At 42.4% G+C, this 12876-nt stretch overlaps 1 protein-coding gene across 1 annotated transcript in view; it reads left to right on the top strand.

Annotated features, from left to right (window-relative positions):
• Positions 1 to 12876, top strand: part of AK5 (adenylate kinase 5) — a 206730-nt gene that overhangs the window by 53871 nt on the left and 139983 nt on the right. The window contains exon 6 of the mRNA XM_027874060.1: positions 6561 to 6752. Coding sequence (XP_027729861.1) covers positions 6561 to 6752 — 192 coding nt within the window. The remainder of the gene's footprint in view (positions 1 to 6560; positions 6753 to 12876) is intronic.

The following is a 12876-nucleotide window of genomic DNA, read 5'->3' as shown; positions in this document are numbered from 1 at the left end:
GGAAGGAAGGAAGGAAGGAAGGAAGGAAGGAAGGAAGGAAGGAAGGAAAGAAAGAAAGAAGGATTTTCTAATTGCCTACCCTGTGCCAAACTCTGGGAATACAGATAGAAAAATATGACAGTCCTTCACTGGGCAGTGAGGATGCTACCTTCCAAAGTCAGCAATTGATGTTTCCTTTGGAGGTGGCATACTGAATAGAGTGCTGGAGTTGGAGTCAAGAAGATCTGAGTTCAAATCCTATCTCATCAACTTACTATGTGACCCTGGACTAGTCACTTAACCTCAGTTTCCTCATCTGTAAAAATGGGGATAATTAGAATACTTTCTTCACAATATTTGTTGTGCAGATCAGATGAGTTGCCATAGGTGACATGTTTGGCAGACCCAAGGCACTCTTGGCCTTTATTGTTAACCATTATTGTTAAAGGAAGCCAGGTGCTCTCTTGCCATCTTCTTAATTATGTGAGGTTAGGTTCGTGTTATTATTCCAGCCTAAAACTGCTTTCTTTGGTAGAGAAAATGAAAACAAAATAGAGTTGAGTAAATTGTGTGGTCTCTGTTGTCCATTTTCATCATCTCATCTGCCCTGAGCACTGATTCTATCCCTTCTTGATCTTTAGTTCAATTCAATAAGCATTTATTAAACACCTAGTGTGTGCCAAGTAGCATGGTATTACTATACTATGTATATAGAGAATTGGCCTCAGTGTGAGGAAGAGGTTGAACTCTCACCTTTGACCCATCCTGGTTATGTGACCATGGGCAAAACCCCCTAACCTCTCAGGGCCCCCAGCTAACTCTCCAAGTTGCTATGCAATGCCAGCCCACATTGAGAAGGAATGTCTTTATTGGGGGTTCTTTCTACCAATGAAATCACAGGTCCCACCCAGAAAAATGTGCCAGCCACAGTGCTGGGTGAGGGGAATACATGCCTACCTTCAAGAGGGCCATGGCATTGTTGGAGAGTCGCCACCACTGTGCCTTTTCTGTCTCCTAGGTATGCCCTTTACAAATCCAGTTTGAACAGGGAGTTCTTTTGTGCATGTGGACGTTGGTCCTCATTTGGTTTATGAGAATTGGCGCCTGGGTGCTAGCGGAGCCCAGCCTGAAGTGCTCTTCAGACAGCTCTATGCAAGCCCCATCCCCACCCTTCTGAGTGCTGTACCTCAGATGGTCTTTCCTTTGGTCTCCTGTAGAATTCCTCCACATCCCTGGGCCCTGGAGGCAGTGACCATGCTGGGGGAGAGAAGAGGTAGGAAAGACTTCTTGGAAGGCTGGGGGGAGGGGAGGACCTTCTTGATCAATGGAGGATTATTTTGTGCTTTGTGAATGGAAGGGGGAGACACCGAGGGACCAGGAAAGAGAAAGTCTCGTTGGGCACAAGATAGATGCCTGATCCATAGGCTACACCAGGGGACCAAGCAGACTGGGATGGGTGGGCTCGAGGCCAAAGCTGGCAATCAGAAGCCCAGTTCATTGCTGGTGCAATTGTTGCGTTAATTTAGGAATAGGAACAGTGATCTTGCGTGTACATGGAGTAGAGGCCTCTGAGGCCCCTTCTGGGCTTCAGCCAGACCCTTCCATTCATCCCCATTCAGACCTGCTGGGGGCGGTGCCATGGCTGTGCAGATGAAGCACCTACATTCAGTTCCCTAAGGAAGGATCACTTCCTGCCAGGTGTCCAGTCAAATTGAAGCAGGAGACAGCACAGGAGAAGGGGTCCCCTAGTGCCTCCTCTACCTGTAGAGAATGAAAGCAACATTGATTTCCTTTCCTTTAGAAAAAAGCATTCCTGAGGAAGTAACATTTTTCTCAGTCCTTTGACCTGGACCTATGATTCCATGACTGTAGATGGGCAGCCAGTTCTGTGGCAAGGAAGCTCCTTTCCATGGAGCTCAGGGCTTGTTCTATACCTTACAGTCCTGGGCCACTTGGGCATGTGTCTGAGGCTAGATTTGAACCCAAGCCACTCTGACTCCATGTCCTGCTTTCTAGCCCCTCTGCATGCAGCCTAGTCAACAGAATTTCTAAACAACTACAGGGTTTTCCACCAGCATGCTCATCCCAGGGGAGTCAGGGTCTAGGTTGACTTTTACTGTGAGGAATCCTATTAATTAGCACATTTGCCTTGTGGTACAAAGGGCTCTTGAAGTGCAGAGGGCGGGAACAAGAATGAAGCCAGTTCCTCAAATGCTGTGACTGTAAAAAATGCCCATGATCAATCTCCTTGTGACAAGGAGCTGCAGAAGCATTGGTGAGAAGCCCCGTTGCTTTTATCAGTGAGGTGGAAAGCAAATGTTTAATTTTGGAGCACAATGAAAATACAATTTTAATGTTCAGAATTTAATTGCTTTCATTAAAGATAAAGAAAGCAATGTAAAAAAACTGCTAAAAATTATATTTAGAAATTCACTTATATAGAATGTATATATAGATACATAGATTAGAGAGAAAGAGAGGAGAGAGAGAGAGACAGAGAGAGAGAGATCTACACAGAGAGAATTTATGTATAGAAATGAATGGCAGTCTCAGGCTACATTAAATACATGTATTCCCAGACCTGGTCAGAATCACTCCATAATTACCTCTCCTTCTACAATTCAGCAAACATTGAGTGACCCCCCCACTATGTGCTAGCTACTGGGGATGTGAAGTAGGTCCTGATTGTAAAGAGCTTACCTGCAGCAGGTTAAGAATACACCTGCAAGGTAATGGGGAAGATGGTGAGAACTATTACACCTGTGGAAATCAGGAAAGGCTTTGGAACCACCCAGTGGAGATGAGAAGAAACAGGGGTTCTGACAAGGGAAAATGAGGGCTGCATTCATTCTAGAAATTCAAAGACAGTTTTTGCAAATGTCCAAAGGCATGTAGAGTGGGAAGAGGGGGAACGTGAGATAAGGATGGGACAGTAGGTTTGAGGCAGACCACAGAGGGTCCTCTAGTTGGAAAGAGGGGTTTGCATTTCATCCTGGAGGCAAAAGGGAGCAGGCTTTTGGACATGCAAACAGCTTGTCCTGTGTGCAAGGCAAACCTATGCCTTGGGCAAACTATTGGGGAAGTTTTGATAAGGTCTGATTGGGAGAGGGAGAGAAAACCTAAGCAGAGAGACTCATTGGGATGGTAGGAGCCTCCATTTCAAGGCAATGGGACCACAGACATCATCAATGTCCTCATTTAACAGATGAGAAAACATGTGCAGAGAAGTGAGATAAAAGATGCAGAGCCCTTTGCAAACCCTAAAGTTCCATATAAATGCTATTGCTCATTATGGCTGCTATTATTATTGCCCAAAGTACCAGAGATTAGGATTAGAACTCAGGTGTGGTAGATGCCACAACCATCCTTCCTTCCATCGCTCCCCACCCCGCAGTCTGGTTCTGCTACCTGGTTCAGCTGAGAGGAGATGACTTCCAAATTAGGATTCCCGGCCAGGTCCCTGAAGAGAGAGGGCAGACTTGGCAAAGGATCCAGTTTGATGGAGAGTCAAGAAGGACTCCAAGGTCCTGAACCTGGGGGACAGAATGTAACCTCAGAAGCCAAAGTGATTTAGTACAATCCATACCTGGGCAAGACCACCCATCTACAAAGTGGGGTCTGTGGCACAGAGAAAGGTTAGGAACCCCTGCCTTACACTGAGGCAGAGAAAAAGGAATTCCGATCGTCACAAAGAGCAACGTAATTTTTTAAAATACCAAGTTGTTTGATTGTCCAAAATGCTCATTATAAGCATAAGAATGCTATTCCATGTGGCTCACTACTGCTCCCTGTATGTTTTAGTTCGGAAGCTATTTATCTTATAGCAGCCAGGTGGGGAAGAGTGTAGATGCTGGACCTAGAGTCAGGAAAACCTGAGTTCAAATGTGGCCTCAACTGTGTGACCCTGGGCAAGTCACTTCACCTGTCTGCCTCAGTTTCTTCATCTGTAAAATGGAGATGATTATAACACCTAGCTCCCAGGATTATTGAGAAGATCAAATGGGATAATCTAAGTAAAGCCCTTGGTAAACCTTTTTCAGAAGCTCCATGCTATTAGCTATTTAAATTCAATGTTTATTAGAACCTACTATGTGAAAGGTGAGAAGTAGTTTAATGGATAGAAAGCTGGACAGGAGGATCCAGTTTTACATCCTGATTAGGATGTGCTCTCTGTGCCCCAGGAAACTCTCTAAGACCATGCATTTCTTTTTTTAATTTAACTTTTTTTCAATTCACAAGCCTTTTTCAAAAGCCTTGTAACAAATATGCATAATTACGCAAAACCTATTCTCCCAATGGTCATGCCCCAAACTATGTATCTCGTACACTGAGTCATCCACCTCTTTGGCCGGAGAGGGGCACCATGTTTCATCTTCAGTCTCCCAGACTATTGTTTTCTCGTTCAAAGCTGTTTTTCTTCATCATGTTATTGTATGACTTGTCCTCCTAGTTCTGCCTCAACCTATACAGGCTTTCTTAGTTTCCTCTGAGACTGCCCATTTCATCGTTTCTTATGGCATAATAACTTTCCATTACTTTCATATACCATGATTTGATTAGCCCTTCTCCCATAGATGGGCACCCTCTTAGTCTCTGGTTTGGCTTTGCTATGAAAAGCTGCTGTGAATATTTTTGTACATTTGACTTTTTTTAGTGACTTTGGGGACATTGTTCCAAATGGCTTTCCAGAATGGCTGGATCAATTCACATCTCTATCAACGATGTATTGATGTCTTTATTTTCCCACAGTCACTCCAACATTTGTCATTTCCCCTTTTCTCATTGCTGTCAACCCAATGATAGATGGTGGACACCCAAAATTGTTTTTATTTGCAACTTTCTAAAGATTAATTATTTGGAATGTTTTTGTTCACATAACCGCTGATAGCTTAGATTTCTTCTTTTGTCAACTCCCTGTCTGTATTCTTTGATCATTTGTCAAATGCAGAATAGTTCTTATTCTTATAAATTTGAATCGATTCTTTACATATCTTGAAAATGAGACCTTTCCCAAAGAGCAGAGAATTTTTCCCAATTAACTGTTTCCCTTCTAATTTTAGCTACTTTGCTTTTGCTCATTCAAAAGCTTTTTAACTTTATGTGCTCAAAATTGTCCATTTTGTCTTCTGTGATTCTCTCTATCCCTTATTTAGCCTTAGACTCTTTCTCTACCGATAGATCCAGAAGTGAATTTCTTCATTATTCCTGTAATTTATTGAGGATGTGACCTTTCAATGTCTAAGTCATACATATACGTGGAGTCAATCTTGGCACATGATATAAGATATTGACCAAAATGTAATTTCTGCCAGATTGCTTTCCAGTTTTCCCAGCAGTTTTTGCTGAATAGTGAGTTTTTACCCCCAGTAACTTGAGTCTTTGAGTTTTTCAAACACTAGGCTTCTAGGTTTGTTTGCTTCTATGTATTGTATCGCTAATGTGTTCTACTCATCAATCTCTATTTTTTAACCGGCACTAAATTATTTAGACAATTACTGCATTGTAGCATAGTTTGACATCTGGTACCATCAGGCCCCTTTCCTTCCCACTTTTTTCATTATTTCTTTGAGATTCTTGATCATTTGTTCTTCCTGATGAATTTTATTACCTTTTTTTTTTTTTTAGCTCTACAGTAATCTTCCAGTACCTTGATTGGTATGGAATTAAATAAAGTTAGGTAGTATTGAATTGTTTACTATGTTGGTTCAGCCCATCCATGAGCAATTAATATTTCTGCAATTATTTATGTCTATATTACCTCAAAGAGTGTTTTGTAGTTGTATTCATACAGTTCTATGTTTCTTGATAAGTAGACTTCTAAATATTTAATACATTTTGTAGTTATTTTAAGTGGAATTTTTCTATCTCTTCCTGTTGGGTTTTGTTGGTATAAATATATATATATAAACACATATATAAATATATATGTATGTATGTATACATATATATATATATATATATATAGAAATATACAGAAATTCCTAATACACAGTAAGCACTCAATAAATGTTTGTTGAGCGACTGACAAATAGCATTCTCTCTCACCCTGGTGCTTTTGCACTGGCTGCCCCCTATGCCTGGGATGCATTCCCTCCTCATTTAGAATTCCTGGCTTCTTTCAAAACTCAACTCAAATGCCTCCTCCTACATGGGGCCTTCCCTGATCCCTTCAATCAAAAATCACTTTTTATTGACTTCTACTTAGAGTTATAGCATCTGCACACAGTAGGCACTTGATACATGCTTATTAACTTGAGTATTGACTGATTTGCCCGAACACATGCTGTTTCCCTATTGCATAGCGCAGTGCCTGGTACATAGTAAGTGCTTAATAAATGTTTGTTGATCAGTGGATTCTGGAAGGCCATTTCTTATCTAAACTCTGTGCCCTGATACATGCTGAGTGTTCTGCGTTCAGTAGATGTTTAATAAGTGTCTGCTATTGAATCGGCCTGGAAGCTCAACTGAGAAGCTGTGAGTTCTTGAGAATTCAAAGTGTTTCCCAGATGAAACCCTCTAAGCAGCCCCGATTGGTGCACACTGGCTTGACTAAGACCTGCTGTTGGTGCCCCTCTCCACAGATCTGCCCCCCAGACTTGGTCGTGTTCCTGGCTTGCACTAGCCAGCGGCTCAAGGAGAGACTGCTGAAGAGGGCGGAGCAGCAGGGCAGGCCTGACGACAACGTGAAAGCCACCCAGCGAAGGCTTGCCAATTTCAAGCAGAATGCCTCGCCCTTGATCAAATATTTCCAGGAGAAGGGGCTCATCATGACGGTAAGTGCCTCACGATGAGTAGCAGTGCGCCATAAGTTGTGTTCGGATGGTCCAGCACCCTTGGGCTCTGGAATCCCTTTGTTTAAAGTGGTTCTGTCTTATCTGCAGCCAATCAAATGACTAAGACCAATGCTGACTTGTCTGGCCTGACTGGTCATTATAAGTTGATGATGAGGAAAGACACTTTCTGTGTTAAGTGTACCAGTTAAGAAGTACCTACTGTGTGACAGGCACTGAACGGGTTTGGGACACAGGATGGAAGATACGTGGATTGACCTAAAAGGACAGGATTCCATGGTTAAAAGTCATTGTGTGGATGATGCTGTTGTTTTCCAGTTGTTTTCCAGCCATGTCTGACTCTTTGTGACCCTAGTATCTTTAGCAAACATACTGAAGTGGTTTGCCATTTCCTTCTCTAGCTCATTTTATGGATGAACAAACTGAGGCAAACAGGGTTAAGTGACTTGCCCAGGGTCACACAGCTAGTAAGTGTCTGAGGACAGATTTGAACTCAGGTCTTACCTACTCCAGGCCTTTCACTCTATCCACTGCATCACCTAGCTGCCCCATTCTCTGGATATGGGGCACAAAAACCCAAGACTCTCCACTCTAGCTGTGAAAAGGAGGTGCTTATGAAAGAGGAATAGATAACTTTCAAGAAAAATTGAGGTTTTACTGGCCCTAAGTTACTCCGTAGTGCTCAGTGACTAGGCCATTTTGGCCTAGTCGTCTGAAAGGGTTAACACAATGGTCAGGATCTAAATTATCTTTGAGAATGACTGAGCATCACAATGCACAAATTCTATTCTTTCTGTGCCCTGCTGAAGGTAAGAAGGTGGTAAGAAATTCACTTCTGGTTAAATTTGTTATTAATTAACAAGCATTTATTTTCTCTCCTTCCTCCCTCCCATGACCCAGCTGACCAATTAAAAGAAAACCTTTGTAACAAATACACATAAACAAGAAAAGCAAATTCCCACATTGACCATGTTCTGTGTCTTGGGTCCATCACCTCATGGGCTTATGGTTAAATAGTAATGTTTTAATGGAATCCACCCACTGTCACAAGGAGTACATGTGCAAAGGGAGGACCTTGGCTGCCTCTTCAGCACTGGTCCCAGACCATCTCTTGTCAAGCTTGAGAGGAAAGGCAGAGGCAGCGGAAAGCTGGAGGGGAGAGAGCACTGATCTCAGACCTGAGTCCATGTCTTCTCTCACACACCCCAACTCTGGGCATGTCATAGAATCTTCCCACGTCCTGAGTCAAACCTGCCGGCTACCAGAAGATTGCTGGTCTGTGCTGGTATGTGGAGTTCATCACCAGGAGTTCCTCCTACACCACTCAACTCCCCAGGACGGACCATTGTTCCCTTCCCTCTCCCCCATGTTCACACCCAGATTGAGAGGCAGCATGACCTGGTGGTTAGAGGGCCAACTTTGTTGTCAGAAAGACCTGGCTTCAAGTCTGCTCCAGGAAGTTAGGCTCACAGATGGTACAATGGGTAGTAGATGAGACTTAAGAGTTAGGAAGACCTATATTCAAATCCTGTCTCTGATAATTACTAACTGTGTCAACCTGGACAAGTCCTTAACCTCTCTCTGCCTCAGTTTTCTCATCTATAAAATGAGGAAATTGGACTCAGTCCCTAATAAATCTTCTCATGCTAAATCTTTGATTTTTATATACCGAGAACTCCCTATGCCAAAGAAATCATAAATCTAGACAAAAAATTATTTTATATGAAGGATCATATATATGTGTGTATATATATATATATATATCTTTTGAAAGTTTGCAAATATATAATCTTATTTGATAACTAACATGAAATATTTGAAGGACTACCTTGTGAAAAAAGTGATTAGATTTGTTCTGTTTGGTTCTTGAGCAGAGATTTTTAATCTTATTTGTATCATGGATCCCTTTGGAAATCTAGAGAACTCAGGGAACCCCATCTCAGAGTCATCTTTTTGAATAATTGAAGGAAATGCTAAATTTCAATGAGAAGTTAGTGAAAACAAAGGTGTAATTTTTACATGCAGCTGCCGAATCTATCTATGGACCCCAGACTAAGAACTCCTGCTCTAGGAGGAATAAATTTCAAAGGGGAACATGCAGACTTGATGGCAAGAAAGCCTTCCTCACAATGAGAGTTCCCCAGAAGTAGTAGGGGCTGCAAAGAGAGGTGGGAGATTACACTCAAACTTTGTTCCTGGGCACCAGAAAGTAGAGCTTGGGGAGAATGAATGTGGCTTCTGAAGCATTAACAACTGGTCTTAACACTTGCTTAGCAAGATGGTGCTCTTCCTGTCCTTTGTAACTCACTCAGCCCTACCCTCTTCTCACCCATGTCCCAAGGTCCGTTCTTTCCTCCTTTCCCCAGCCTTGGGCTGAAGCCGTCTCTCATCAACTGAATCCACCTGCCCCCCAGGCACTACAAGTGCTAGTTATGGCTCTGCTAGGCTTCCTCCCACTGCCAGGATGAATACTTGGTTTTGTTGTAGAGGAGATCCTTGCTCAGGTGGTGGTGCACTAGATGGCCACTGAAGCCTCTTCCAATTTGGGAATTCTGTGATTTCTAGGTTACAGCACGTTAGTTAGATAAGCAGCATGTAAGGTCTGAGCTGGAGCATAGATGGAGCACAGATCGCCATCCCAGCCATGGCAATTGGAGCCATGTTAGGAGATGAACTCTTTATGAGAAATGGTACAGTGCTGAGGAAATATCACTGAGTGGGGTAGACCTCAGTTGTAGTCCCAGTGCTGCCCTAACTAACTAGACAATCTTGAAGAAATCCTTTCACCTCCTTCTGCACCCTTTCCCTTGACCAATCAACCACATCAATCAACAAGCTTTTACTACAAAGTCAGAAGTGAGACAGTCTTTGCTCTCAAGGGGTGTGCATTCTATTAAGGGAGATGTCATGTACATGTAACAGTATAAAAATTAGACAAAACAAGCAAAAGACATTAAGTTCCTCACTTGTAAAATGAAGACGGTAGACTAGATAATTTCCAGGGTCTATTTGAAGAGTTGATCTAAATCTAATTTCCCCCATCCTGCTGTCCAATTTTCCAGGAGTTTTTCTAAGATCTTTATCCCAGTAGCTGGGCTCTTTGTGCCTACTGGACACCACCAGGGTTCCAGATTCCTTTGCTTCTGTGTGTTGTATACCTAGTCTGTTCCACCGATTGATCTCTGTTTTTTAACTAGCACTAAATGGCTTTGAGAATCACTGCTTTGTAGTCAATTGAGCTCCAGCCTGCTCACTCCCTTCATTACCACTTCTTTTCAGTATTTCCCACGAGATTCTTGATCTTTTCTGTCTCTACATGAATTTCATTCTTATTTGTTCTAGTTCTGTAATCTTTTGATAGTTGGATTGGGATGGTATAGAATAAGCAAATTAGTTTAGAGAGGATTGTCATTTTTATGATATTGATTCAGCCTACCCATGAGCAACTAAGATTTTACCAATTATTTAGGTGTGTTTATTTCTGGTAAGAGTTGTTTATAGTTGTATTTACATAGGTTTTATTTGTGTCTTGGTAGGCAGACTCCCAAGTATTTTATGTATTTTGTAGTTATGTTAAATAGTATTTCTCTTCCTCTCTCTTCCTGCTGGGTTTTATTGATGTTATATCGAAATGCTGATGACTTTTGAGTCAGGGAGAAGTTAGCAGAGCCAGAAGAATAATTTATATGATAACATTGATGTTATAAAAAATGAACAATTTAAAAAACATAAACTGAAAAGGAACAAAATGAACAGAACCAGGAGAACAATTTATACAACAGCCACCCTGTAAAGATAGACAGCTTTGGAAGGTAGAAGAACTATGATCAATCCAATGGCCATCCATGATTCCGGAGGACTGACAATGACCCCATTCTCTCCTCCTCTTGACAGAAAGGAAAAAGAGTTACAGTGTGAAATGAGATGAGTATATATTTTTGCATAAAGTCAGTGAGGTGCCTGGCCCACAGTAGACAATTAACAGATGTTTATTGACTATTTGCCTTTGGAAAAAAAAAATGATAACTCTATAAGGAGAAACTCTATTGAAGATCTATTGATGGTTTCATAAATCTTATACATCAAAATTCCATTTTAACCTCGAGTAGATAGAATTTTATAGCTGAAAGGAACAGACCATTAAGTCCAATTCTTTTTTTCTATAGATGGGAAAGATTGTAGCCTCCAGTTCATGGGAGAGAAGAGTCCAATATTCAGGTCTCTCTGAGGCTTCCTTGTTTTTCGTCTCTAAAATGAGCAATCTGGATTAGATGACCTCTACTTTCCCTCTGGATCTGTGACTCTAAGATCTCATAACCCCTCACAGGAATGTAGCTCTTTCCACTATATCTTACCATACATACATTTGAAAGGAAAGACAAATACAAGAAAGAGAGTTATCAGTGGAAGAAGAGTTTCTGTCCAGCGTTCACTGTCACAGAGAGAAGTGATCTCTTAATCCCTCCTTCTACAGGAAGCCTTTCCCAGTTTCTCTGAATTCTAGGGCCTTCCCTCTGGTGATTAGGTTCTGGTTACTCTGTGTATGGCTTGTTTTTACATACTTGTTTGAATGTTGTCTCCCCGGTTAAATTAAGAGCTCCTCAAGGGCAGGGACTGTTCCCTCACCACAGCAGTGTCTAGCACACAGCAGGTACTTAATAAATGCTTTTTGACTACTGAATAATGGGGTTTTTTTTTAACCTTATCAGAGGTAATGTGGCAGATTTGATTTGATAAATGTTCAAAAAGTTGTAGTTAAAAATAAAGCTTTGGATAACAGGAAAGAATCAAGGAAATCAAGGAGGGATTTTTTTCTTTCTCGAAAAACTCATTCGCCCTGATTTATGCACTTAACGACAAAGAGTGAAAGCACATTTGTTTTTGCAAACAGAGATGCACCTACCCCAGGCAGAGCTGGAGTTTAATTGGTGTTTCCAAGGCTTAAAGGTATCACCACCCGACTTTGGCAGCTGCTGCCTGCCTGCTGCTGTGCTCCCCACGCAGAGCAGATTACAGAAATGGATGCACAGTGGCGAGGGCTAATTTACTGATGTTTTGCTCGGATATGAAATGCTTTGGCCTCTAATGGAACAAGTCTGCCGGCCGCAGGAGCTTTAACGAGCCCACCCGCTCTGAGAGAAAGGCCTCTAATTATGGAAAGGGGAGATTGTGTTGAAGGGTCACCTTGTGCGAGGTGCAGAGCGCTACAGGGGCTAAGCTCCAGGAAATACAGTGTAGAGAGTGATCCAACCGTGGAGCTTGGGGTGCAAAGGAGAGCGCAGGTTCCAGACGGGCCTTCCCCCTCCTGAGGCGGCACGGAGTCCTGCGGAGCTGTGTCCACACGGACGCTTCATTTCATTTCTGTTGCCTAGGGCCCATCTCCCCCGGCTCTTTCTGGTTCAGATTCCGTCTCTGATGCTCATCTTTTGGCGCAGGACCTGGGAGAGTCTGTAAAATGAGCAGGTGGAGGAGAAGGCTTCTAAAGGCCCTTCCCACTCTGGATCTATGAAGTCGTGGTCCTTATTATTAACCTCCAAGTATCTTTGGACTTTAAAGTTCCAGTCCAGAACCACAGGTGGTTTCCCCACTGCCCAAGGTCCTCCCGTCTATACTGGAGCCTTAGTGTAACCTTACCCTCTATAGGACCAGATCAAATACAAGGACCAACAGGTCATAGATTTCAGAGCTGGAAGAGAGAGGGCTCAGAGAGCACCCAGTCCAGTCTGTCCTGACCCCCATCTTGAGAAGAATCCTACCTTCCTTAAAGGTGTAGGTCATTTGCTGTATCCTACAAGAAGATATTATGGATCCATCGATTGAAAGAGATTTCCTAAGCACTTACTAAGTGCAGGTGCTGTGTTAGGGACTGGGGAGATAAGCACAGTCAGTTCTGCTTTCGTGCTTATTTGGAAACACAAATTTGTTCCAACACCATTGATATATTAGGGAACAATTTGAGTACAATGTGAATTTTGCATTTGCTTATGTGCTATTTCATCCATGAGACACGGTGAGAATGGAAAATTGCACCTAACTGACCCAAGTTGTGTAGGAATGAGAGAGAGACAGAGAGACAGAGAGACAGAGAGACAGAGAGACAGAGAGA

This window comes from Vombatus ursinus, unplaced genomic scaffold (genome assembly GCF_900497805.2).
Source record: "Vombatus ursinus unplaced genomic scaffold, bare-nosed wombat genome assembly UNPS02014804.1, whole genome shotgun sequence".
Lineage (NCBI taxonomy): Eukaryota > Metazoa > Chordata > Mammalia > Diprotodontia > Vombatidae > Vombatus > Vombatus ursinus.
The sequence above is the reverse complement of the archived record's forward strand: the minus strand, read 5'-3'. Positions and strand labels throughout refer to the sequence as shown.